The sequence below is a fragment of the Lolium perenne genome, chromosome 4, assembly GCF_019359855.2.
Source record: "Lolium perenne isolate Kyuss_39 chromosome 4, Kyuss_2.0, whole genome shotgun sequence".
NCBI lineage: Eukaryota > Viridiplantae > Streptophyta > Magnoliopsida > Poales > Poaceae > Lolium > Lolium perenne.
Window position 1 is genome coordinate 331871949 of NC_067247.2, and position 26578 is coordinate 331898526.

At 50.3% G+C, this 26578-nt stretch overlaps 3 protein-coding genes across 3 annotated transcripts; 2 read left to right on the forward strand and 1 right to left on the reverse strand.

The window, feature by feature from the left end:
• Window positions 1-1207: 1207 nt before the first annotated feature.
• Window positions 1208-4782, forward strand: LOC127296469 (heat shock 70 kDa protein 8). The gene is made up of 2 exons (XM_051326551.1): window positions 1208-1484; window positions 2785-4782. Exon 2 carries the CDS (start codon window positions 2786-2788, stop codon window positions 4529-4531), a length of 1746 nt encoding a protein of 581 aa, XP_051182511.1. The 5' UTR covers window positions 1208-1484; window position 2785; the 3' UTR covers window positions 4532-4782.
• Window positions 4783-11493: 6711 nt separating this feature from the next.
• LOC127296470 (sugar transport protein MST4) lies at window positions 11494-15898 on the forward strand. The gene is made up of 3 exons (XM_051326552.2): window positions 11494-11764; window positions 12465-12784; window positions 14484-15898. The coding sequence occupies exons 1-3, from the start codon at window positions 11629-11631 to the stop codon at window positions 15573-15575; spliced, it is 1548 nt and encodes a 515-aa protein (XP_051182512.1). The 5' UTR covers window positions 11494-11628; the 3' UTR covers window positions 15576-15898.
• Window positions 15899-18479: 2581 nt separating this feature from the next.
• On the reverse strand, window positions 18480-24849 carry LOC127296471 (protein OBERON 4). Its single transcript, XM_051326553.1, has 3 exons — window positions 21127-24849; window positions 20163-20807; window positions 18480-19012 (listed from the first exon to the last, which is right to left on the reverse strand). Exons 1-2 carry the CDS (start codon window positions 24536-24538, stop codon window positions 20236-20238), a joined length of 3984 nt encoding a protein of 1327 aa, XP_051182513.1. The 5' UTR covers window positions 24539-24849; the 3' UTR covers window positions 18480-19012; window positions 20163-20235.
• Window positions 24850-26578: the final 1729 nt, after the last annotated feature.

Below are 26578 nucleotides of genomic sequence, written 5' to 3' on the forward strand. Positions count from 1 at the left end.
CGCCGGCCCGGCCGGGGAGTTGAGTTTGATCGTCGGCAAAGAAGCGCTGTCCCGCCGTACCGGTTGAGCACTGCTCGTAGTGCTCGTGCGGCTACCTAACTCTGGCCAGACGCTGCCGCCCTGTGCTTGTTGCCTGCGCGGCAGCCGACACGATTGCACGGCACCTGTGTTGGTACAGCCGTTACGCGAGGAAATGCTGTACGTACGGGGATGAGCCGATCGAGGGTGATTTTTGTAGCGGTGCTGATTTTCGGCGCGTCCAAAGAGGTAGTTAATCTATGCAATGCTGAACGTGAAAATCGATCCGAACTGATGCCAATATGTCAGGAGATTAGGGATTTTAGGAGACCTTTTCTAGCTTTTGCATTTCGTTTGTTGGACGGGATGCTAACAATGCTGTCCATTTGTGTGCAAAACAAGCTAGTGGTGATAGGAGGAGATGCCTATGGATGAATTATAACTCAGGTTTTCCCGTTGATACTCTTCGGAGTAATTGTAATCCTGTCAATTAATATATAAAGCTCACTGATTCGCAAAAAAAGCGGATGGATTTGATCTGCTCGTTTTTTTGTTGTCTGATTATCTGCTTGTGAGTTGCGGCCGTTATTCAGCGATGAAGAGACCGTACGTGTGGTGTGATGCATATTCGTTTCGTTCCTCCGTACGTTGTCGCGTGTGGGACAACGGAGTGATCATTGCTTTTTTTTTCTCATTAGAGCTTTTGTTTGATAACGATTTTTACGGCAATAATCTTTGTTTCTTCAAAGGAAGGGCAAAATCAAAAAACCATAACCAACATGTTAATTCATCAAAAAGGCTTAAAGGCCATGGATCGACACTTTTGGAAAACTCCAATGCCATTGTTGTAAACAAAATCGACCTGGAATGCATTTTCTTGGGTTTTATTATTATCATCTATATTTTAATGATTAATAAAGGTATAAAAATAAAAGATAACTGTTATTGGGCCGTTTTCATTATGAATAGAAGGTCCCATGGACATCCGAGGCTCTCTACTCAGTCCATACTTAAACGGGCTCTTTATGTCAAGTCTTGCTGGCTGCTGCAATCCTGACACCGATCCAACCAAGTCGCACCCAAAAATGTGCTGATCAGCCCAGGCCTACATGCCACCACAAAGTCCACTTATCGTATAGACCTAACCGCGCCTAAATTTAGCCCAGTCCATCACCGCGGTGCGGCCTGCGGCCCTCCGCTCATGCTCCAGCGGCGTCTCCCCGGTTCCCGACGCTTCCCGAAGCTCGGCGGCGGCTCCGCCCGAGGCGCCCGCGTGTCGAGCTCTCTCCCGGCCTCTCCAGAAAATGCCTACCCACCTTCTTCTACCTCCTCCCCCACCTCCTTCTCCCCACTTCTGCTCAGTCAGTTTCGCGCACACCCTCGCTTCCTTTTGCGCTACCGCCAAGAAGCACCAACGAGCAGGTCCGGCGAAGAGAGTCCTCAGCGCGTGTCCGTCGACCGGTCCGGTAAGGCATCTCTGAACCCTACGAATTCTCAATTTTCTCCATGCGTGTTAATTAATTGGGAGGGAGTGAATAGCCCCGAGTTCTTTTTTATTAGTATCGAGTGAGTTGCCCTGAATTCGTTCTTAGGCGCCCAATTTGCGTTCTGTGTTATGTCGGGGTTTTTTTTTTTTTCAATTGATTATGTCGACAGTGGGTAGTACCATGTAATTGTGATTTCCTGAGTCACAAGGTTTGCATAGTTTGCGACAACATGATGTACACTTTGTTCTGGGTGTGATGTCTCTGTTCACATTTAACCAGGTAAATGCAGGATCGTGCGTGGAGGCTAGGTCCTAAGTTTTTCCTTCTGCTTAGCTTGTAGCCTTGGATAACTCTAGCAGGTCACACAGCAGCCAGGATCGTGTATTCATGTACGGAGTATTGTGGTAGTGCATGTTGACTGAAACACAAAAATTTCTATAAGTAACCCGTAAGCAAGTGTTTGATTCATCTGTCTTCTCACATGGAGTTGGTGTGGCAATCAGTTAGGAAAGCTAAGTTGGGTTGCTCTTTTTCTGGGTCACAAGTTAGATGGTGAATTCATTCATGGTTTATTACGGAGGAGTATTGTGTTCTGTCTATGCTAACTTCTGTAGTGTTTGTGATAGTCTGATTGTCTTTACAAGGTGGAAGGGCATATCCGTCAACCGTCATGATTGTATATGCTGAACCACTTGCTTTCAGTGTGTGGCTGGGGAAGACTGCCGAAGGAAAACAAACTAATTAGTTCAAATTACACGATGGGTGTTCAGAATTCATGCTGCCCTGTGTGACATGCATCATGACACAGTAGGATTATAAGTGTAGAGCATAGATGACCAATAAGGATTTTTTATCTTATTATTCACATTGAATGTGCTAATACTGTATAATTTAGCAACATACTGTTCGCACCTTGTTGTATGATGGAAGTTAAAACTTGACTGTTCATTCTATTTGTTGATCCAGGTTTGCTAGGTAGAGCAGGTAGTGGTCCATCCATTTTTTAATTTAACATAAGAAAAGCTGGACGTTCTGCTGTTTAATTTCCTTCCTAGGCTGGTGTTACTGGCTTGTATTTAATGAAATTTGCTGGCGATTCCTATTGATGATTGGAATTACCTTTTGTTCAACATTGGCTCTCAAATGTTTTACAACTTCCGTTCTGCAAGTCAGGCTAACTCCTATCTTAGATGATTCAGTATTTACTATCCATTATTTCCCCTGTTTTAAAGAGTCTGTTAACCATGTCTAACTGGACCATCTGTGTGTATATTTGCAGGATGGCTGAACAATTCTACACTGTGACATCGGATAGTGAAACCACTGGGGAAGATCAAGCACAGCAATCATTCCCTGATGTTGCTATCGGCATTGATATTGGCACTTCAAGATGCAGTGTTGCTGTTTGGAATGGTCATCAAGTGCAGCTACTGAAGAATACTCGAAGCCAGAAAGGGATGAGGTCATATGTCATGTTCAAAGATGACACCCTTTCAGCTGGTGTTACTGGAGGAGCAACCAAGGAACACGCACACGAGGAAAGAGATATCTTGTCAGGAAGTGCAATATTCAATATGAAACGTTTAATTGGGAGAATGGACACTGATGAAGTGGTTCAAGCTAGCAAGACCCTCCCTTTCCTTGTGCAGACATTGGGTATTGGTGTGAGGCCATTCATTGCAGCGCTGGTGAACAATATGTGGCGGTCCACAACTCCTGAGGAAGTTCTTGCCATCTTCCTGCTTGAATTGAAGGCCCTGGTGGAAATGCATCTGAAACATCCAGTCCGGAACGCTGTTCTAACCATTCCAGTTGCGTTCAGTCGGTTCCAGCAGACCAGGATTGAGAGAGCATGTGCCATGGCTGGACTGCACGTGCTGAGGCTCATGCCAGAGCCTACTGCTGTTGCGCTTCTGTACGCTCAGCAGCAGCAACAACTTCTGCATGACAACATGGGAAGTGGCATCGAGAAAATCGCCCTGGTGTTTAACATCGGTGCTGGTTATTGCGACGTTGCGGTGTCTGCCACTGCTGGAGGTGTTTCTCAAATCAGAGCCCTTGCAGGTTGCACAGTTGGTGGAGAGGACATTCTTCAGAATGTGATGCGCCACCTCCTACCTAATTTTGACAGCTTATATGGTAATGCTGGTCAAACAATGGACAGAATCAAGTCAATGGGTTTGCTGCGTATCGCAACTCAGGATGCGATACACAAACTGGCCACCCAGGAAAGCATCGAGATCAACGTTGATTTGGGGGGCGGTTACAAAGTGTCCAAGGTTTTGGACCGTGCAGAATTTGAGCAAGTGAATCATGCGATCTTCGAGAAATGCGAGAGGATCATCAAGCAATGCTTGGCAGATGCGAAGCTAGCGCCAGAGGACATCGATGACGTGGTCCTGGTTGGAGGATGCTCCAGGATTCCTAAGATCAGAAGCCTTGTCCTAGGATTATGCAAGAAGGAAGGCTCGTACGAGGGCGTAGACGTTCTGGATGCTGCTGTTTCAGGTGCCGCCCTGGAAGGGGCCATTGCTTCAGGAGCGACTGACACTTCAGGGAGCTTAGACCTGCTGACAATCCAGGCTACCCCGATGAACCTCGGAATCCGTGCCGACGGTGATGGATTTGCCGCGATTATTCCAAGGAATACTGCAGTTCCTGCGAGAAGGGAGATGCTGTTCACGACAACACGTGACAATCAGACCGAAGCGCTCATCGCTGTCTACGAAGGTGAAGGCAAGGAAGCGGAAGCGAACCATCTGCTGGGGTACTTTAAGATCACCGGCATTCCTCCAGGAGCAAAGGGGACTGTCGAAATCAATGTGTGCATGGACATCGACGCGGCCAACGTCCTCAGGGTGTTTGCTGGCGTTGTGAAGCCGCAAGGCGAGGCTGCCCCACCGTTCATGGAAGTGAGGATGCCCACACTGGATGACGGGCACGGCTGGTGCGGACAGGCACTGGCGAAGATGTATGGCAGGGAGCTCGACCTGGCTGTTCTCCTCCCTAAGAAGGTGCAGCCGTAAGACTTGCTTATGGCGCTCTTACAGACTATAGTTGTGTTCTACAGTATTTAATTAGTAATTAGTTTGTGAACTGCGGTTCGACGACAGTCAGTCATGTGTGCCCTCTATGCAGTACTGTATGTGTAGACAAATAAACGTTAGTGTCGTCTAATAGCGTGTCGTGTGTAGAATGGGATGTTGCTTCCTCTGTTGTGAGTTTTCTCTGTACTGCTGAACATCCGAAGTTAATAAGAGGTGTTTCATGTGCGGCATGTAGAATTTCCTAAGCTATTCGCTTCCGAAACTGGCTGGTGCTTGGAAAAAACCTCTCGGGCAATTGATATAACATACACTGCATATCATTTTCAGTTCACGATGGCTGTCTACATTTCAGGAGGAATAACTGACCTAATGGGTGGCCAGTGACTGGATGTCTACTGGCTGCAGCATCAGACACCCAATGGGCGGCCTGGAACGCGCTAAATCATCCGTGTAAAGATCATGGGCAGACACATCAGTGCTGGACTTATATTACGTTGGTGCAAACGGTGCACGCATCGATCAGTGCTGATTAGGAGAATATCGGGTGGACGACTTGCAAGGCTGTGAGTGACGATTGTCCGCTGTCAGTGCCACGAGGTCCAGCACGCGTGAATCACCTGCTTCTAGTCGCTCGATCATTTTGGACAGCTAGACGCCGCACCAGAAACAGAGCTCTCAAGAAATTCCACCCTCGCGCCCTTGACTTGGGCGCCTGTGAGCTTCAGAGGACAAATGCGATGCCGCAACATTCGACCTCCACGGCGACTCTGAGCTCCAGAATAATATACCAACCAGATCGATATGCTCAGACTTGTTGTTCGGTATAGCGATGTGAGCAGTTCTATATCAGTAGTTCTTTCTAAACTGGGTTGCCGACTTGCCGGTGTATCGCGACGTGTCAGGAGGGAGATGGCGCTTACGTCGTCAGTTACCGCAGAGTCAAGCCCGAACTGGACCGGCCGCTCCTAGTTGGAGTAGTTTCCGACTTTGCCTGAGGGTGACCGGCCGTTTGTTCAACTCAAAATTCAAAGAGATCGTTAAGGACTTCCCAACGCCAACGGCCACGGGAAGAAAACACGGTGCTTGAAGCACGTACTACGTGAGACACCCATGCGCGTGGCGCTGATTACGTACTCCCTGTGTTATACTAGTATTACAGTACAAGAAAATTTTCACTGCACTACACCTCACACTTGCTTGTGCGTTGCCGTGGCGGCCTGTGTTGCGCCCAAGTGTCGTGCTCCGTCGTGAGCAGCTGAAAATTCGCCGTCGGCGGAAACTCCAGTTTTTTTTCTCATTCTATTTTGCTTGTGCTGGTAGCACGCGCATCGAACGTCGCAATCCGGCAAAGCTGAACGAACTAGTATTAACAAAGCAAGCAGCGGCGTCGCACGTCGTTTAAAATTCCAAAACGGGTGGGCAATTTGGCGTGTAAACCGTGCTAAATCGTCTGTTTTCTTTCGATTTGACGACAGCTGAATTTTGGACGTGCTCAAGTCATTGGACATCAGAGCAACTCCAACTGAGAAATTTGACCTCTCCATCTATCCGTTTTAGACCGGGGGAATACACCGGCCCATGGCAGCCTCCCCAAACATGTCCACTAGCTGTCCTACCCGTCATGTTGTCTCCGTTCTCGGCTGCCTACACCGTCGCTGCCCCCCCGCTGCCGAGGCCATATTCCTGCCGAAAAAGGAACCTTCGTTGCAAAGAAAGAAGTTGTAGGACCGATGCCAAAGGGAGAAGGAGGAGAAGAAGGCATGCGCCATGACTACGGCCGCCCAAGCTGAAGCCAGCACTCAGTTCACCGCCGAGGCAATGGTGAACCAACAACTGTCCTTGCACATGATCACCCGACAGGAAAAAAATCCTTGCTTGCACACCAAGTCCCTTACGCGCGGCGACTTGGTCCTTTGGCATTCACCCCGCCTAGAGCATTTTGCCGCCAGTGTCATCTCAGACCAACGGGTTTCATCCCGGGAAGTGGCCATAGCCAAGCATGAGCCGCTTTTCCTCGGAAATGTTCTATCTTAAACCTATGATCCACACCATCAGCTGATTGCCAAATATATTCATAACACTATATGTATGGTCGGTATAAGATAGAACATATCAGATGAGTGGCATTACATATCTAGCAACTTGAATTGGAAAAAAAGTATTTAATAGTCTCTTCATGATGATATAAGATACACATATTGCTTCCATGCTAATTGCACTTTGTAAGGATTTTTTTTGTGAGGTTTACACCTCGATAAAGATATATAGATACCACACAAAAACTTTATTCTTTTTTGCTTCTGCCCAAAAACTCAAGTTCATGTAGTGCGACCAGCTGAACTAAGACAAACTAGGGCTTCAGTTAAAATTTCCAAAAGCAAGTGAGTTTTCCCGTGTAAAGCGTGCCGAATAATATGTTTTCTTTGGACCAAGGGATGTATTTGTTGTGAAGTGTATATGTGGATTGCCTAGCCCTTTCCATAAGTTCGGACTTTTGGTTCAAGTGGCTAGTGCATGAAGCTTAACATGGTATTAGAGCACTAGGTCTCAAGTTCAAATCCTGGCTTTCACATGGTTTTTGCAATTAAGCCTAAAAATTGTTGTTGCCCCCCTCTATAGCCACCGTTGTTTCGGTGTGCTCTTCTTCTTTCACGTGTTGATTTTCTCTTCTCCCGTCACACGCGAGTGGGGGTGTTGTGAAGTGTATATGTGGATTGCCTAGCCCTTTCCATAAGTTCGGACTTTTGGTTCAAGTGGCTAGTGCATGAAGCTTAACAGTTTTTATGTGTTTTCTGTTTTCGATGAAGGTTATGTATTCTCTATTTTTTAATAAAAGGAATATGTTAATATGGTACATATACCAATTACATCTAGCCTTTGCACCAACATGATGCTTAAAAATATCTAGGAAGTACACAACTGAAATAAAAAATGAAAATAGAAAAAAGAACCCAACATGGTGATCAACCATCCACAGGAGCACACCACCAAATACAACACTCGATCACAAAGGAGGTTCTTCAAATGCAATGTCTCCAGAAAGAAAACAATGCACAAGCGTTGGCGTTGCTCGATCAATGATCTTCGGTTTTCGCCCTAGGGAAAGACCGTCTTCCCAAACAATGCCTTCAACAAGGTCACTACAGGCCAACCAATAAAGGCATAGCAAGTCACGTACCAGCAGACTCACATGAACTCGTGTCCGGTTTAGACGGGAACATATCCCGCAAGTCATGTCCGAACAAACTGTATGTGAAGCAAACTCTTCATCTCATGCAAGACCCTAACCTCACCACTTAAAGGTCCTCCAATCACGCCATGGCATTCTCCGCATGTGTTAATCCCTTGGAAATCTTGGTCCATACATGTCCCAAGGTGTCAATAAAAGAAAGAACTTTGGTGATACCCCCATGAAGCTTGTTAGGTTGATTTTGCGTGTGCACACGTGACACGACCGACCACTATCCAATCAAGGTGTCCAAGGAGCGCCAGTATTTGTTTTTCTTCAGAAGGAGAAGCCCAGAACTCGCCGATGGCCAGATATACGAGGACCGACCGTAGGCAGATCGGTGACTTCTCACGAAGACCACTAGGGCCACCGCCTAACCAATTATTCGGCAAGACATGAGATACTGAGATCCACCATATCTCGCGGTCCACCTACAGCGGAAGGAGGAGGCCACCGTCGCCATGTCCTACCCCGCCTCCCAAGTGGTGCGGGCATAGCCACAAACCATCATTGCCACACGCAGGAACCAATAGGGTGCAGGAGCTTGGGCTCCCTCTAGGCCCATTCGGGACCAGATCAAGCCCAACCGCCTCGCCGCTGCTGCCAATCGCCTGCCGTTGCGCGACTAGCAGGAGCCCCGCCGCCACCACAGTGCATTGGCTTTGCCCGGCGGAGGAGGAAATGGAGGGGTGAGGGGAGGGGACCTTGAGCGCCGAGAGGGGAGCCTGAGCCCGGTGCGGCCACACTTATTTTGTATTTTGGACCTAATAATTTGATTTTGGCCAGACGGCATTAGTTGTCGCAGGGGCTGCTGAGTGTTTGGCCGTTGAATATTCATGTGATAAGGATAGTTGACTTATATTATACGGGTACGTACGAACTGAGCATCGATCATCAATGAGAAAACGTGCAAGTGTATTCCGGTTGCTAGCTGGATATAAAGATCGCGGCGAAATTCGATTTTGCACAGATAGGTTATGTCGAGTGTGACCGGTCGTTAGTTAGCCCACATGGTTTAATTCCACGCAAAAATAAAGGGAAAGAATGCGTGGCTTATGTTCCTTTCCCGTGAGCTAGCCTAACGTGGATAATGAGTTGCTTTTTTCAGTGGCAGCTGCGGCGTGTGCGTTTGCTCTCAGAAGTCAGAAGTACGCGGGAACTGATAGCGAACAACTATTGGAACAATGATAAATTTTTCGATAAAAGAAATATATTAATATTAATAAGATACCAATTACACCCAGCCTCTGCAACAACGCACCACCCTAATAGCACTACGGATGCACACAGCAAAAAAAGGAAAAGAAAACTAAGAAACAAAAGTCCCGCTACAGTATCTCGGACTAACAACAGCAATACATCCACCGCCAAGACAACACCTGAATTACAGACTCTCCAAAAAACGACGTCTCCAAGAAGGGAACAGTGCTCAAACACCGTCGTCGCCCGATCAAAGATCTTAGGTTTTCACCCTGAAGATAGTCCACGCTCTCAAAACAATTCCTCCACCAAGGCCATTGCCAGGCACAACCAGTTAAGGTCAGACCTTGGGTTTTCACCCTGAAAGGTAGGACTCTGCACTTCACCTGTGTTATCGCCCCCACTTTCATACCGCTGTTGTGAAGCCCGGAACACCAAGCAAGTCTCTCAACAGTGTGAAGACTTGAACCTCCCTTAGCTAGTCCTCCCCTCTGGCCTTCATGAAATTCTCTTCTTCCGACTTTCATCATGGATCCATAGTCATTTGATGCCAACACAGAAAAAGAGCTTCGTGCCGCTCCCTCCAGAACCAATCGGTCGGAATAAAAGCATGGGTGTGCACGACCGAATACCTCCAATCCAGCAAACTCCAGGCAAAGCACTGTTACATTCGTCGGTGGAGCCTTCCGGAACTCAACCCCTGGCCAGATCACGAGTCCAGGCCTCTGGTAGGTCCTTCTCTTCATGCAAGAGAGGCCCTAGGACCGCCACCTTTATACAGGTCGGACCCCCACGTCGGCGACCATCCCGGGCTGGCCAATCCAACCCTCCACCGGCGACGCCATCGCCGGCTTCCATGCCCCTCCATCTCGCCACCGGATCGCGGTGATAGATCAAAAGATCCACCACCACCAACCGCAGGCCGACCCTCTCCGGCGTAGAAGAGAGCCACCTCCTTCGTCGAACCCAAGGCTGCTGCCCCGGGCGCCCTCGTGACGCGGAAGAAGCCCGAGATCGCCTCCACGCACCAACGAGAGGCGGGGGGGAGGGCATGGCACAGACTGAGGGCCTGGCCTCCGCCCACCACCAGCCCATGCCGGTGTGCCGCGGGTGGAAGCCTAGGGGATGGGAGGGGGAAGATCGCAGCGCAAGAGCCGCCGCCGCCCATCACCATCCGCGCTGGCCGCCGCCGCGTGCGTCGAGGAGGGGAGAGCCCGTCCGCCGTCCCCCACGTCGGCGAGGAGGCCGCCATGCCCCGAGGGTCTTTGCCCCGGCGGCGCTACCGGCAGCGGCGGCGGCGGTTAGGGTTGGGGAGGGGTCGGGAGAGGAGGCAGATAAGCTCCCAGAAGCATAGTTCTATAAATTATAGCAGTACCATATAAATTATAGTAATACCATATAAATTATAGGAGTACCATATACCCGAGTACTGTATCATAATGTATTCATATCGAGTTGTCGACGAGGCTAGCTAGCTAGACTTGATAATTGCTTTACTCCTTCCGATTCGTATTATTTATTATAAATGAGATATTTCTAGATTTAAAATATGTTTAAAACTTTAGATGCATCCATATTACGATAAGTAATACTCTCGCCTTCCGTGCACTAATATAAGATGTTGTATATATTATTAAAGTAGAGTAGATACAAACAAAATACTGAACTTGTAAAATAGCTATAAATAGTTTTATATTTCTGCATGTGGGGAGTATGAAATTACGAATAAGAGGGAGTAGCATGTTCTCCGTGGACATGGTGACAATATACGAGCATGCGATCGTATCTGGCTGCGATCGTGAATGATCCGAAGCTAAACGTAAACTAGCACCACTTGGCTCGCCAAGATCTTTTTCCCATCTACTACAGAAGTACATGCATGCACGAACTGTCTATTGCCACAAGGAACAGTAGCTCGATCAGCCGACCATGAGTCAAACCGCTTACGTCTATGCTGTCCACAACAGCTCCACATCGTCACGCATTTTTTTCCGAAGCAAAATCCGTCCACACGTGCGTGTAATTTTCCTCCTTAAACTAATAATCAAAGTCAAGGTCCTCCATTCACATGAATCATCAAGCAGACAAAGGAAAGAAAACAGAGCAGCGCGCTCATTGTTGACACTCCGAAACTTCGGGCATTTGGATAGATGGTTACACAGACATGTGGGCCCAGCGAGAGGTCTCGTTGTCAAAGAGGTCGGCGCCCGATAATATCATCCAGCTTCACCGAAGTACACCACTCGCTTCTACGTACATTTTTCCTTTCCAAAAGGTGGCCTGATTTGGATAAGCTATAATTTCTGTGCGGAACGGAAAAGTCTTGCCGCTTATGCACAGTCCCTGGCCCGTGGGCCGTGGAGCCGTCCGTTGACTGGCCAGCCGCCGTAGCGCACGGGCCCACCGTACGATTCGCCGGGGCGACGTGGCCGCGTCTGGCCGCTCGGATCCCTTTGAAGTTTCTCCGTCGATGGCTTCTCACTCTCTATATATACCCACGTACTTTGGAGCCTTGTCTCTCATCTTCCCCCACTCTCTCTCTGGCCAGCTCTTCCTGAGTTCCTGTGGTTCTGTGGAGACTGGAGAAACGCTCGCTAGTTGCCCATCGCTGATCTCTCGTGTAGCTAAGCCTCACCGTCGAGCGAAGATGACGGGCGGAGGGATGTCCGTCTCCGCGCCGGGCGGCGTGGAGTTCGAGGCCAAGATCACGCCCATCGTCATCATCTCCTGCATCATGGCCGCCACCGGCGGCCTCATGTTCGGCTACGACGTCGGAATCTCAGGTAACCTCCTAAACTACATGTCTGTCTAGTTCTCTCCGAGATCATCTCCGCGCGCCGTGCATGATGGCGTAACCATTAGGGCCTAGTAACCATCGGTATCGTCGATCGTTCTCATGTATTTCCGTGCTTGCTTCCGATATGCCTCCATTGATTTACAGTTTATTTTGACTGCAAGTTCGTCTTCTTATGACGAAGCAGATATATAGCCACACATACTCCTCCTCTTTGGAAGGAATTAATGTGAATCCTCGTCATTAACCTGCAACCCATCATTGATCACCATTTTGGCATTTTGTATACTACTTGGAGTAATTGTATGTATTGACTCGGCTGTGAACGCCTCCAGCTTTTGCGCAGGATTATGCTCCACCCTGTCTACCAGCTAGTTTGATCCTGTGATGATCCGATCTCTATTTGTCTATCATATTTGGAAGAAAAAAAAATGGTAGAATGCTGTGAGCTAGCCACCTGCTTTGGCAGGCTGTTAAGTCAACCCATCAGTATATCTGTTCTCTACTATCATGTGTGGACACGTTGCCTTTCGAGATTCAGGCCAATAAATTCCTACCAAGTTTAAGTAGAAAACCTTATCCGTTTCACCCAAAGAGTCAGTTCAGTCAGCAACCAAAAACCCATCACGTAATTAATCTCTGTCAATTAATCAAGAACCTAAAAAATAGGAAACAATTATGTTTCGCAGGCGGCGTGACGTCCATGGACGACTTCCTGGAGGAGTTCTTCCCGGCGGTGCTGCGGCGGAAGCAGCAGGACAAGGAGAGCAACTACTGCAAGTACGACAACCAGGGCCTGCAGCTCTTCACGTCCTCGCTCTACCTGGCCGGGCTCACCGCCACCTTCTTCGCCTCCTACACCACGCGCCGACTGGGGCGCCGCCTCACCATGCTCATCGCCGGCGTCTTCTTCCTCGTCGGGGTCGTCTTCAACGGCGCCGCGCAGAACCTCGCCATGCTCATCGTCGGCAGGATCCTGCTCGGCTGCGGCGTCGGCTTCGCCAACCAGGTGAGAGCGCATGCATTTAATACACTATATTTACATTAATTTGGTACGCTCGTAAGTCAAAAAAAGTTTTTGTGGAAACTGAAGTCAAACATGGAAAGCTAGCGGTGGCTGGTTTGCGAATTTGTATAGCACGCGCGCATGCCCGGGGCATGATTTTCCGCGCCCTCGGAAAATGACGTGCTAACTCGTCTGCAGTTTCTTCTTGTTTGGTGGCAATCAGTCACCGTCCATGTGCTGAAGTATATTTGGGCCCAACTTAAAAAAATGTCTGCCTTATAATATTTCATACGTCCAGATTGGTACGTACTAAAAAAAAAAGTTAAGTTTCTACACGTACGTACAGTGGCGTGCCATGCTGCAGTAGGTACATCATACGGGACCTTTTTTAAGTTTCTACACGTACAGGCCGGAATTTAAGGGTCAAACGCGTAGAAACTATGTATACTCTCGTGCATGACTTGTGTTGGTGCACGTTGACACCTGCCATTGGCAGCAGCATATGCCATGGCCTCGCTAGATAAACCTTTTTAAGTTTCAAAGATTCCGATTTCATCGATGGTCCGAGGGTGACTAGCTAACGCCAAGTTCAGAATCTACTGGACCGAAATGTTTGGAGAAATTTGAGCCAAGCCGATACTGATAGGTGATGCACACTTGCAACTTATCTCCGTGGTTTTACTAGTCTCCGGCGAACTGATGGTGTGGCTGCCTGCTCTTCAGTTGTCCAAGTCTCTATCAGCTTGGACTAGAGATGCATATACGGCTTTGGATGCTTCCCATTTTGCCGAAGCTGGCCTGTGTATTCAGTTGCAGGCTTGCAGCAGACGCGGTTGTTCATGCATAGACCACACACACATATAGCTGCCCTAGCTGCTAGCTGGTGGAAGGAGTGGTGCCGCATAAACTTGGGGGAGGATTTCGCCGAAATTGTTACTGTCCTTGGCTGCCTGCAACTTGCAAGAGATGCTTGGCTTGGAGGTGTACTTGCCTTGGATTCTTCTGGTTACGTAATTTTCGAACGTGAAAACCAAGATCAATGAGGAGATGCGTGTGTGGATTGTAGACAATCCTAGAGCAGCGATCTTTCGTCGGTTGAAAATGCCGAGAACCTGTGCACCTGCTTTCAGATGGTAGGACGATGCATTAGATTACTATACAGATCAGTGCACTGATTGACCATTAGTTTAGGTGTTCTGCATACTAACATACAAAACGAATGACATAGTTATACATGAGATGCCTCTGGGCTCAATTATACGAGCAGGCAAGACACGAGCATGTGTGCTAGAGGCCTAAAACTCGAGCAGGAGTAGATCATCAGTCCAACAAATTTGATTAGTTAATTTCACAACTGCTGATTAGGATGATTAATTAAGATTCCGACAGTGGTAGGTGGTTTATGATACTTACTTTATTTGTATAATCACTGTCACATTTTTTTAGATATAAGTACAGTCACATTCACTTGTTTTTTGAGAGTACAATCACATTCACATTTTTTTTTTTGAGCTTACACACAATAACATTCACATGGTACTAGTACTACTTGATGAAAAAACAAAGGAAAGAGACACGTATGAGCCCAACGGGCCTCTTTAAGGCCATCTGAATACTTCATGTTTTTTAAATGAGACTGTTCCGTGATTTTGCCGCGTCATTTCTGAATCTCCAACTGACGAGAACACACCTCTATGTGCAGGCCGTTCCTCTGTTCCTGTCGGAGATCGCGCCGACGCGGATCCGTGGCGGGCTCAACATCCTGTTCCAGCTGAACGTGACCATCGGCATCCTCTTCGCGAACCTCGTCAACTACGGCACCAGCAAGATCCACCCGTGGGGCTGGCGCCTGTCGCTCTCCCTGGCCGGCATCCCGGCGGGGCTCCTCACCCTCGGCGCCATCTTCGTCACCGACACCCCCAACAGCCTCATCGAGCGCGGCCGCCTCGACGAGGGCAAGGCGGTGCTCAAGAAGATCCGCGGCACCGACAACGTGGAGCCGGAGTTCAACGAGATCGTGGAGGCGAGCCGCATCGCGCAGGAGGTGAAGCACCCGTTCCGGAACCTCCTCCAGCGCCGCAACCGGCCGCAGCTCGTCATCGCCGTGCTCCTCCAGATCTTCCAGCAGTTCACGGGCATCAACGCCATCATGTTCTACGCGCCCGTGCTCTTCAGCACGCTGGGGTTCAAGAACGACGCCTCGCTCTACTCGGCGGTGATCACCGGCGCCGTGAACGTGCTGTCGACGCTCGTGTCGGTCTACTCCGTGGACAAGGTCGGGCGGCGGGTGCTGCTGCTGGAGGCCGGCGTGCAGATGTTCCTGTCGCAGGTGGTGGTGGCCATCGTGCTGGGGATCAAGGTCACCGACAAGTCCGACAACCTGGGCAGCAGCTGGGCCATCCTGGTGGTGGTGGCCATCTGCACCTACGTTGCGGCGTTCGCCTGGTCCTGGGGCCCGCTCGGGTGGCTCATCCCCAGCGAGACCTTCCCGCTGGAGACGCGGTCGGCGGGGCAGAGCGTCACCGTGTGCATCAACCTGCTCTTCACCTTCCTCATCGCGCAGGCCTTCCTCTCCATGCTCTGCCACATGAAGTTCGCCATCTTCATCTTCTTCTCCGCATGGGTGCTCGTCATGTCCATCTTCGTCCTCTTCTTCCTCCCGGAGACCAAGAACGTGCCCATCGAGGAGATGACCGACAAGGTGTGGAAGCAGCACTGGTTCTGGAAGCGGTTCATGGACGACGACAACCACCACACCGCCAATGGCAACGGCAAGCACAACGGCTCCGTTTAAGCGCCGATATATCTCAACTGTTCTGCGGTCGCCTCCTCGGGTGCAGAACTCGAATTAGAATTAAACAAGATGGATGCTGAGCTTTATAGATCGATGGATCTCGTGTGTAAAGATATGCATATACTTTCAATCGCGTGCTCAACTATGAAACCCATGAGAAGAGCAGGCAGGGCTTATATATGTACTCGTTTAGTAGTGTAGAGCACAAGCGCAAAGTACTCGTTTAGTACTGTATCATTTATGTGTTTATTTTGTCTTTGCGAGTTCAAGTAGATTTGGTCTCTGACAGCAGATTCGTTAATAGACATCAGTAATGTTTCCCATCCACATCTCTTTTAACCAGCTAATATATATATCTCATCATCGCCATCGTCGAACTCTGTCCATCGCGTTGCAAGCTGGAATCACAGCTAGTCACAGGAACACAGTTCAACCCAGTGACATGACTTGAGAGCATCTACAGCCGCGTCCCCCAAAGCATCCACCAAAGGGATTTGGGATGCGCCGGATAAAAAATGCTTTCCAGCCGCGTCCCCCAAAGTCCATTTTTGTCCGGTGCGGCCCGATACGGTGTCCGGCACCCCGAGCCCGTCCCCGTCCCACAGGGGACGCACCGGGGACGCCGGACACACCGAAAAGCGAGGCGAACCGACGCGGGCCCGGCGCGTCAGCGGCTCAGTGAAAAATCGTCTCCCACTCCCGCCAAATCCCGCCCCTCCCGCCATATCGCGCCTATCCCGCCGCGCATTTCTGGCCTCCCCCGCCGCCGATTCATTTCTCCTTTCCCCGCCGATTCGTTTCTCCCTCCCGCCGTCCACCCGCCGCCGCTACCTTCTCCCCATTCCATGACGCCGCCGGTAGCCCCCAAGAAGATGGCCAAGAAAGCGGCCAAGAAGCCGCCGGGCAATGCGACGAAAGGGGCGAAAGCGCCGTTCGCGAAGCCGCGGAAGGCGCCGGCCCCGAAGAAGAGGCCGGAAGGAATGACCGATGATCAGTGGCATGAAGACTGTCTGCGCCGGAAGATGTCGACGGCGGAGCGGAAAGGGCAGAGGGCGGCGGAGCAGGAGAAGAAGGCTCTGGCGGCGCGCCAGCACCAGCACTTAATGGTCGAGTGTCTCGCCGCCACCAACGCGAGCCCATATAGTACGAACGTGCCGGTGTACGTTCCGGGAGTCTTCTCTCCGTCGTCATCCGCCTTCTACAACGACGCCCCCTCCGGCACTCCCGGGTGCGTGACGCCTAACTTGTCGCCGCACTACCAGGATGCGCTACCGCATGGCGGCTTCAACCCCAACAACCTCTACTCCCCGGCGTACGAGCAGCGCGAGCCAGGACCCGGTGCAGACGGCGACCCTTTCACTGGCCGCAGGGGGCCGCTCGAATTCGACGGCGCCAGTGCTGAGGGTGCTGAGGAAGAGGAGGACGATGAAGAGGAGGGGGTGGAGGACGAGGACGACGACGAGGACGAAGAGGGCGGCGAGGAAGAAGACGAGGAGGGTGCCGGTGACGATGATCTCGTGGAGGTCGACGCGAACGGCGTGAAGAAGAAAAAGAAGAAGAATGCGTCGGGCACATGAGGCCCCAAGTGGACGGCTTTGGAGGATCTTTGTCTGTGCGAGTCGTGGGCGACGGTGAGTCATGACTCCATCATCGGCGCCAACCAAAAACACGGGAAGTATTGGGCGAGAATCAAGGCCGAGTTCGATGAGCGCAAGTTCATCAAGGGCGACTACAACAAAGTGACAATGAAGAGGAGCCAAAAGGCAATGTCGACGCGATGGGCCATCATCCAGGCGTCGGTGAAAATGTTCCATGGATACCATCAGGAATTACTGACCAGAGCCGAGAGCGGCGCCGACCTCTCCCAAATGGTACGACTCTTTCTTCCATAATCTGTAGCGCCTACATTGTGTTCGATGAAATTATTTCGCTTCCTTTGGCTAGTTTGATAGGGCCATGGAGGTTTACGCGAGGAACTCGGATGGGCATAAGCCGTTCGCGCTGATGCATTGCTATAGCAAGCTCAAAGGGAATGAGAAATGGCGGTTGACGCGCCTCTCGCTGTCCAAGGGGAAGGACGCCATTGATCTGGACGCGGCGTCGGCAACGTCGGCAGGGCGTCCTACTGGCAACAAGGCTGCCAAGGCCGCCTTGGCCGACGCCGCGTCGTGTGAGAAGACGCAGGCGTCGATCACGAAATGCCTCGCGGACGTCTCCTCGACCTTTCTCTCCCGCGCCAAAAAGAACGACGAAAGGTGGGCGGAGCTGCTCAAGAGGCAAGAGGAGAAGTTGGAGCTCAAGAAACGCAGGGACGACATGTCCCTGCTGAGAGCGTCGACAGAGGGAATGTCTCCCCGAACGCGAGCGGCGCACAACTTCTTCAAAGGCCAGATCCTCGACGACATCGAAGCCAAAATGGCGGCGGCCGACGCGGCGGCCCAGGAAGCGGCAGCGGCAGCAACTGCGGCGCAAGAGCCGGCTGCCGCGTCTTCGACTGCTACACCATCATCGGCCTACGCGACGGCGGCGGAGGAGACGGAGCATGCACAGCACCAGGCAGATCGCGACGAGGTCGTCGTGATCGATGGGCCTGCGTCGACTCAGTATACGTCGTCGTCGACCAACCCCTTCTTCTAATTTAGCATGCACTATATGGTCTGTAATATGATCGCCGCTACTCTGATCGGCGGGAACGGTCTCTTTTGAATGCAAAATTTGAATTCTTGATTGGGGGCGGCGTTTGGGGGACGCGGCTGGGGAGCGACGTCCCCCAAAGGCGGCACGAACAAAACACGTCCCCCAAACGCTCAATCCGGCTCGGTTTAGGGGACGCGGCTGGAGATGCTCGATTCGATTAAAAATCTCAGGACAGCATTTCTCAAAAATTTCTCCCACATTGAACAGTTAAAACAGAAACCTCTGAGGGATAAGATCATGAAATTACTTAGTATGGCGAGATAGCCTTGGATAACATGAGCAGAAATCCGTACATCTGTTAGCCATTCAGACATGGCCTAACGCAACTTCCCAGTGAGAACCACTAATGTATCATAATTTACACATACAGTTATATGCCCTACATAGACTACCACCAACCTGCCTCTAACATACTTCAGCACCGCATCTTGCACCCAGTAAAATTTCGAGCCCAGGAGCTTCCGGACCTGTTGGCTTAAATCAGGACTGTTCCATTGTACGAAGTCGTACACAATTCAAAACTGGAACAGCAAAGCTGGTTTGGTACATTCACAGGAATTCACAGGAATAAGATATGCCCGTTCGGTTCATTCACAGGCGAAAACACTCTTGCCGCATTCTCCCATTTGTGATGCTTGCACCTAGCATCCTTGTTTTCTGAAGAGCAATTCTTCAAGGAAGATGACAGGACGTTTGCCAACCAGCTATGTAAGCCACAGTATGCTCAAAGGATTGTCCTCCTAGAAAAAAGAGAAATTCAAAAGTTAATATTTCCATTTATCGAGAACGATAATATATACCTAGATGAACGCCCAAGAGAGCCAGCCTACAGCTCTACATTCTAATGATGGTGTTCCTCATGAATTTCCAGTTGCATTCAAAAGTTAGCCTGATTGAAGATTAAATTGTTACTACGTCTGATCCAAAGTTGTAGATCATTTTATGTAGATCCTTCCCCACTCCCAATGCACTTCCTTTCATCTTGTCCCAATTTCGTCCCCTCTTTAATTTTCATACAAAACTGAGCTTACAACTCTACAAAAATTTGTGTTTGGGAGGAAAAGAGAAAGTAGTTAAAATAAATGAAGGGCGATATTGGCATTTTACCAACACCCTTAACTCTCGTGTACCATTTTAACGGACCTGTATTTTGGATAGGACTACAAACATCAAATACAACATATTTGGCCACTTGCATGAATTATAACACCAAATTAATCCAAATACACCGTTGGGTTTGGCACAAAATTGTCAATAAACTAGCAATAGAAGTTCATTTCATATATCTAAAAGCTTGAATAGTGAATACACGAGTTCCTTTGTCTTTACTCAGGAGCCTCAAACCATGTCAATTATGTAAACTGATTATAAGCCACATGCCCACATTAGTTTAGCTGCATCATGGTAAGCTACTCTCATGGGAAAAAAGCTGCATTGTGATAACTAGAATCAACGGGCCATGCCATTACTGACAGCAAATGACACTGCCTAAATAAGAAAAGAACTCCATGATAGGTCCATTAATTTAGTAAGCAAAGCTTTGAATACAATCAGTGGCCTCGTTTAGTTTATTTCGTAGAAACTTACAACAGTAAAACACCACGTGTGCGTGCAGATATTTATTCAAATAGTACAGCAACAGCTGAAGTTAATAGTACAATATTGCCTATGTGAATGGTGCACACATGACATAACATAGAAACTGGTAGCAGGTGAAACTTCTATATAGATATGTCAGCTTGAAAAATGAATATACTATAATCTTAAGTTAATGATATTAAATAATAGAAAAGAAAAGAAAGATGTAGGACAACAAGAGAGAATAAATAACCCTACTATATGGCACTTAGAAGCATCAATGGAACAAACCAGAAGAGATTTATAACTTACACAGTACGGAGGCTGCCTTCAGTAAGCTCAGCAACTTTTCATAACTGTAACTAACCACGGGAAGTAACCTCGTTCATGTCCTTAAATTTTGTTTTGCTGCCTCCATTTTCAACATTAATTCCCTGATGCTATCTTCCATCCTTATTTTCGTGCTAAGAAATTGATGGCGTGATCTTTCGATGACTTGAAGTTCTTCAAACTTTTGCTTGCGCCTCTCTTGTAACTCATTTATGCGGAGTTCAGATATTTGAGTAGCATAATGTTCCTCGATGCGGGCATATTTTAGCATCGCGACATGTTTCAGACTCTCAGCTTCTTTACGTGCTTCATTGGCACGTTCCTGGTACATATTTGCCTCAGCCTGCTTTAACCTAACTAGGCCATCCAGTTCATCAGAAACTGGCTTATTACTGTTGACCGCCTGAAGCTCTGTTTCAGCCATTTTTTTAGACATTGATTGGCTCCCAGGGGTAGAAAGGAGACCTGCTTTTTCTAGGAATGGAACTCCTTCTAAGGTAACTGATGGTAACCATGTTGCCGTTCGACTTGAACTAGGAATCCCATTTGTTCCTTCAGCAATGCTACATGGAATGCCCTTCAGTGGTACTAATGGACCACTGCCCATGCCCAGGCTAGGATTGTTATCTGGAATTGGAAAATAGAGTGTTAACATGGTTGCCAACAGATGGCAGCTTGTGCTATATTTAGACATCACGGTGATGAAACCATGGATCACAAAATTTACTGTAGTACTGCCACTCTCAAGGATCTAATGTGTACTTGAAAATCCTTAATGGAAGAGCCTACAAGCTGGGTAATTGTTCTTGGTCTGAGCATCAAGCAAGGGCAATGCTAACACAGTTACTACTCTTCTTTATATGTCATAAATATAAATAAAAGCAATAGTTCAACAAGCATAGACATGGCAACTATTACTTCTCATTACTTATGATGAGTTGCTTACCAGAAAAGAATGCAATGACATATTTGACGACTTCAGAATAATAGGCCTTGTTTTCTAATTTAATCAGCATCTGCTTGACAAAGTTCCTGACTCTCCTACCCTTTGCATCATCACTCGCTGAGAAGATTCTTTCGACATACTGAAGCTCTCTGATAAGAGCCTCCATCCTCCATTGCTTAGCACATGTTCGAAAGACTTCCTTCACAAAACCATACATCTCTGATGCATGTCCACAAGCAGCACAATTGAAGTGCATCTCGTTAGTGCCATGTGCCCTTGAACCACTTCCCCCCTTCCGAATAAGGGAGTGTCGTAAGCCACAATCTGTGTGGCACCAATGGAGGCACACATCACAACCTACCCAGCTACATGTATTAGATGCCATGTCAAACTTCAAGCAGACAGTGCACATGCAGTTACTACAGAAACCAGTCTTCTGTTGACAAATTTTACAATCACAATCAGACACTGGTAGAACGCTTTGGCATGAGAGATTGCGGCATTTCAAATTCAGAAAAATGTCAACTAAATCAGATGTAGCAATGCTACCACTTTTCTTTATAACATCTGGAAGACCAGTCCTTATAGCAACAAGTATCTCCAGCAACACCCGTGGACACCTTTGCAATATTTCACTATTCAAGTCTGATCGTTTTTTAAGTGCTTCCTGCAATGCTAATACATGTTCTCTTTTACCTGCATCAATTATGATCTCAGAAATGGCCTCCTTCAAATATGCTCTAGAATTACTTGTCATCTCTTGAAACATCCTTGCTGTATAATTCAGAGGTTCCGAAACAATCTTGGAAATAACCTTCTCAACAACACCAGCACCATTCAGCACAAGCCGTTCCTCGTGCTGCCGCTCACCCCTTGAAAGACTGCTGCTACTTCTCTCTCTCGTGAGCTGCCTTATTTTCCTATTATGTTCCGGTCCAGCATCAGGAGAACCATGATTCCGTGTGGGTGACAAGACGTGTGAGAACCCATTGTTCTGCATGTTCGCACCAATCAAAGTATTATCTGATAAATGACCATTTTGGAGTACTCTCTGAAGTAGTGGGGTAGCATCCCCTTTCTCAGTAGATCTGTTTGACGACAACTGAGTTTGCCATCCTGTGTTGTTGCCCACCATATCAGCTCCTTGAAACAAAGGTTTACTGCCTACTGAATGCTCACAGTTGTCCAATGGCTGTTGGGTAAGTGAGAAACTAGGATTGTGAACTAGTGTAGAACTGGTCAATGGTATGGAAGCTGTTATTCCATCTGAATTTGTGCAGAATGATGATGATGAGGAGGACGACTGAGAGCATGGTCCATGGGCTAGAGAATCAGGTCTGGGAATGAAGCATTTGAATTCAGGATTCTGTAAACCACCCGACAAGCTTAGCGAAAGATCAAGTCTCCCTATCTTGAGATTGTCATCTTCCTTCTTTACAGAAGTAATTCTTGCAGTTTTCGGTGAATCGTTTTGGTCTATGTCAGGGGGACGCAATCCCAAGTCAACACTTCTCTCAGCTAAACTAGCAGTACCTGCCTTATTAAGCACATCAAATGCTATACCCTTTCCTTTATCTTCAGCCCTTGGCTTCACCGCAATCAGATCCAAAGTCATGCCCTCTTCCTTACTGTCCGTAATATGGTCCGTAGGTGGTTGAAGGAAAACACTAGTACCTACTGGGTTGGCCTCTAGATCAGAATGTTTTGCTGGTTCCACGACTATTTCATGCTCAATAACTGCCTCTTTGTGTACGACTTCGGTTTCACCAAATGAAACTCTGCTTTCACAAGTATACCTCTCAAGTCCCTCTTCCACTGGCTGGGGTGCAATAGATTCGGTTGTTTCATCAGTCTTCTTGCCACTCATACTTGCGATGTTAGTTTCTTTAATTTCTTGAGCCTGTTGAAACAGAGGAGTCATGACCTCTTCCTGCGGCAGAGTAGAAGAACTGCTCTTTCTAGCTATACCAAAATCATCTGGAGTTCCTTCTTGCGTGGATACCGTCTCATGAATTGCTTCCTCCAGCATACCAGATGAATTATTTGGTCCTGCCACATCAATGGTACTGGCTGGTAGAAGCATGTCTCCTTCATGCATCGCTTCCTTCAGTACACTGGAACAACTGCCCTCTCTCGGCGCATCAACAACATTGGCAGCTACTTCTACTATATTCACTTGTCCCTGCACCGCCCCCTCCAGGGAAGCAGATGAAGTGCAATTTCCAACACCGTCACTGACATCGGCATTTCTACCTCTCACTTCTTCGGGAAGAACTTCCTGCAGCATACTCGACGAACCGCCCTTGCAAACAACATCAACATCATTAGCAATCTCACCTAACGGCATCACTCCTTCCTGTGGCTTTTCTTGGTGTACGCTAGATGAAGTGCCCTGGCCAACTTCATCGACAGCAACAGCAGTTTCTTCTTCTTTTTCGCGTGATGCAGTTTCATCTTGTGTTGTCACTTGTTCCTGAGTAGTCTCCTTCGGGATAGCAGACGAAGTGCTCTGCCCACCCACATTAGAAGCGTTGGCGGTATCAGGCCGTGTAACCAGTTCCTCCTGCCGCATACCGGGTGAAGTGGTCTGCCCACCTTGATCGACGGCACTGGGAGGAGCCCCATCTCCTCCGCCAACTTTTTGTGACGCGGCATCAGATGCCGATTTGTGATGCTGTGCGCTCTTTACATCCCCCGCTTCTGCAACCGCGTCTTGTCCAATCTTGGCTTTCTCCTTTCCCAAGTTGTGCGCAGCTTGAGTTCTGAAATCCACTCGTATTCTCGGTCGAGAAGATTCTACTACTTTCTTGGAGTCGCATCGCTCATCGGCACGGATCGAGTCAGCCCGCTTGTGATGCTCCGGCGCAGCAAGCGGGGCCTTGGTGCCGGGATCTGGCGCGACCTCCCCCTCCTCGATCTCACCGGCGCCGCAGCTGGGCTTCCTGGACTTGGCAGCAGCAGCATCTACCCTCCGCCTGGGCTCGCTGGGAGACCGCCGAGGCGGCGTGGGCGGCGACGGGGCCTGCCGCCTGGCCGCGGACCTGTGGCCGTCCACGCCGTTGTGGGGATCCCTCCAGCCGCCGCTGGGCCGGCGCCACGCGGAGCTGCCGGCTGCATCCCACCGCGGTCGGTCGCGGTCGCGGAAGCCGTCCCGCCGGAAGCCGGAGAAGCTCTCGGAGCGGTGCATCGCGCCGTAGTGGCCGCGCGGCGACGCGGAGGAGGGGTCCCGGTAGCGGTGGTCGTGGAACCTGCCGCCGAGCCCCTTGCGGCGGTCGAGCTCGTCGCTGGAGTAGTCCGCCGCTGCGGCGGGGCGGCGGCGCGGCGGCGGCGGGGAGGAGGGCGGGCGGTCGTAGAACCTCCGCCTGTCGCTGTCCGGGTCGTCGTCGGTGTACGACGGCCTCTGGCGCTTCATGCCACCGCGCGCGTCGGGCGGGGCCGGGGGGACGAATCGGATGGTGAGGCTCGTGTCGTCGGATTCGGCCGAGGACGGCGGTGGGTTGGTGGTCAGTGGTCAGGAGAGATAAGGAAAGAACGGCGGAGGGGCGTGCGGGAGAGCGAGACTGGCGCTGATCTCATCGGCTCCGGTTGCTTGCTTCCGGCTGACTCCACCTCCCGGCCACCACTCCCCTGGCTGGCTGGCTGGCTGGCTAATGGCAGTCAACGGGCGTCAGCTAGATTTGGACCCGGGTCTCGGAGCTCCGGGTTTTCCTTTCTTTTTACCGCCGACGGTGTGCAGCGCAGGTCCGTGGGTTTGGTTCGGCGTGCGACTGGCGAGCGGGAGTGGTTCGGACGGGGCCCGCCGGCATGGATCGGGAGGACTGAAGGAGAGGTGGGTGGGGCGTGGCGTGGCGTGGGGGAGGAAGTCCCCGGCCCGGCTCGGCTGCACCACGTGAGGATCCCGCACGGGGAGGTGGAACAGGGGAGGCGGGACCGGGTGTCGCGGCGCGGCGGCGCGTGGCGGAGCGGGATGAGTGGCGGTGGTGGAGTGGTGGGGGATGTGGCTGGGGCCTGTGGAGATGGACGATGGCTCGTGCCGTGTGGAGGACTCGGGAGAGACGCAATCACGCAAGGTCAGCTTTTTGACGGGTGTTTGCCTATGGAGGGAGGATAGCCAGCGGTACCACCATCAGCAAAGAAAAATTGCGTCTTTTGTCTGACCTTCCAGACTTGTCCAGCGACACCGTCATCCCCACTGGTCCACTTTCCAGTGGAGTATACTCTCACAGCATCTTTGAGCCGCATCGCTTCCCAGCCGAGGCTCCTAAAGGCACCCTAAACATTAAAAAGTAAAATTCATCGTAGGTAATGAAACTTAACGAGCAATCTTAGAGCATCTTCACTCGCATCCCCAAACCGTCACCCAAATAGATTTGGGGCGCGCCGGACAAAAAAAACGTTTTCAGCCGCGTCCTCTAAAGGCTCTTCTTGTCTGGCACGCCCCGATACGATGTCCGGCGCACCGAGCCCGAGCCCGTCCCCGCTAAACAGGGGACGCTCCGGGGGCGCCGGACACACCGAAAAGCGAGGCGAAGCGACGCGGGCCCGACACGTCAGCGGCACAGAAAAAATCGTCCACCTCTCCCGCCACATCGCGCCTCTCCCGCCGCGCATTTCCGCCATCCCAACACATTTGACCTATCCCATCCGCCGATTCATTTCTCCCTCCCGCCGTCGCTACGTTGTTCCTCCCGCCACCACCCTCTCCACATCCATGTCGCCACCGACTGCTCCCAAAAAAATGGCCAAGAAAGGGGCAAAGAAGCCGCCGGGCAATGAGACGAAAGGGGCAAAGGCGCCCTTCGTGAAGCCGCGAAAGGTGCCGGCTCCGAAGAAGAAGCCGGAAGGCTGGACCGATGATCAGTGGCATCAAGACTGTCTGCGCCGAAAGATGTCGATGGCGGAGCGGAAAGGACGGAGGGCGGCGCAGCTGGAGAAGAAGGCGTTGGCGGCGCGCGCACACCAGCACGTGTTGGCCGGGTGTATCGCTACCACCAACGCGAGCCCATGGAGTACGACGGTGCCACCGTACATTCCGGGAGTGTTGTCCCCATCGACATCCGGGTTCTACAATGACGGCCCCTCCGCCACTCCCGGGTGCGTGACGCCAAACTTATCGCCGCGGTACGATGATGCGCTGCCTCATGGCGGCTTCAACCCCAACGCTATGTTCTACTCCCCGATGTACGAGGCAGGAGCCGGCCCGGAGGGCGCCCTGTTCAATGGCCGCAGGGGACCGCTCGAATACGACGGCGACGGTGCTGAGGAGGAGGAGGTGGTAGAGGACGACGAGGAGGAGGAGGGGGAGGGGTGGAGGACGACGAGGGCGAAGAGGGCGGTGACGAAGAGGACGACGAGGGTGCCGGTGACGATGCCGATGTTCTCGCAGAGGTTGACGCGGACGGCGTGAGGAAGACGAAAAGAAGAAGAAGGCGTTGGGCACACGAGGCCCCAA

Bases quoted from the DNA above. Each gene is read 5' to 3' on its own strand.
- LOC127296469 (XM_051326551.1), top strand. From the start codon at position 2,786: ATGGCTGAACAATTCTACACTGTGACATCGGATAGTGAAACCACTGGG.
- LOC127296470 (XM_051326552.2), top strand. From the start codon at position 11,629: ATGACGGGCGGAGGGATGTCCGTCTCCGCGCCGGGCGGCGTGGAGTTC. The intron at 11,765-12,464 runs GTAACCTCCTAA...TATGTTTCGCAG, and splicing joins CTACGACGTCGGAATCTCAG to GCGGCGTGACGTCCATGGAC. The intron at 12,785-14,483 runs GTGAGAGCGCAT...CTCTATGTGCAG, and splicing joins GCGTCGGCTTCGCCAACCAG to GCCGTTCCTCTGTTCCTGTC.
- LOC127296471 (XM_051326553.1), bottom strand. From the start codon at position 24,538: ATGAAGCGCCAGAGGCCGTCGTACACCGACGACGACCCGGACAGCGAC. The intron at 20,808-21,126 runs GTAAGCAACTCA...TTCCAATTCCAG, and splicing joins TGTCATTGCATTCTTTTCTG to ATAACAATCCTAGCCTGGGC.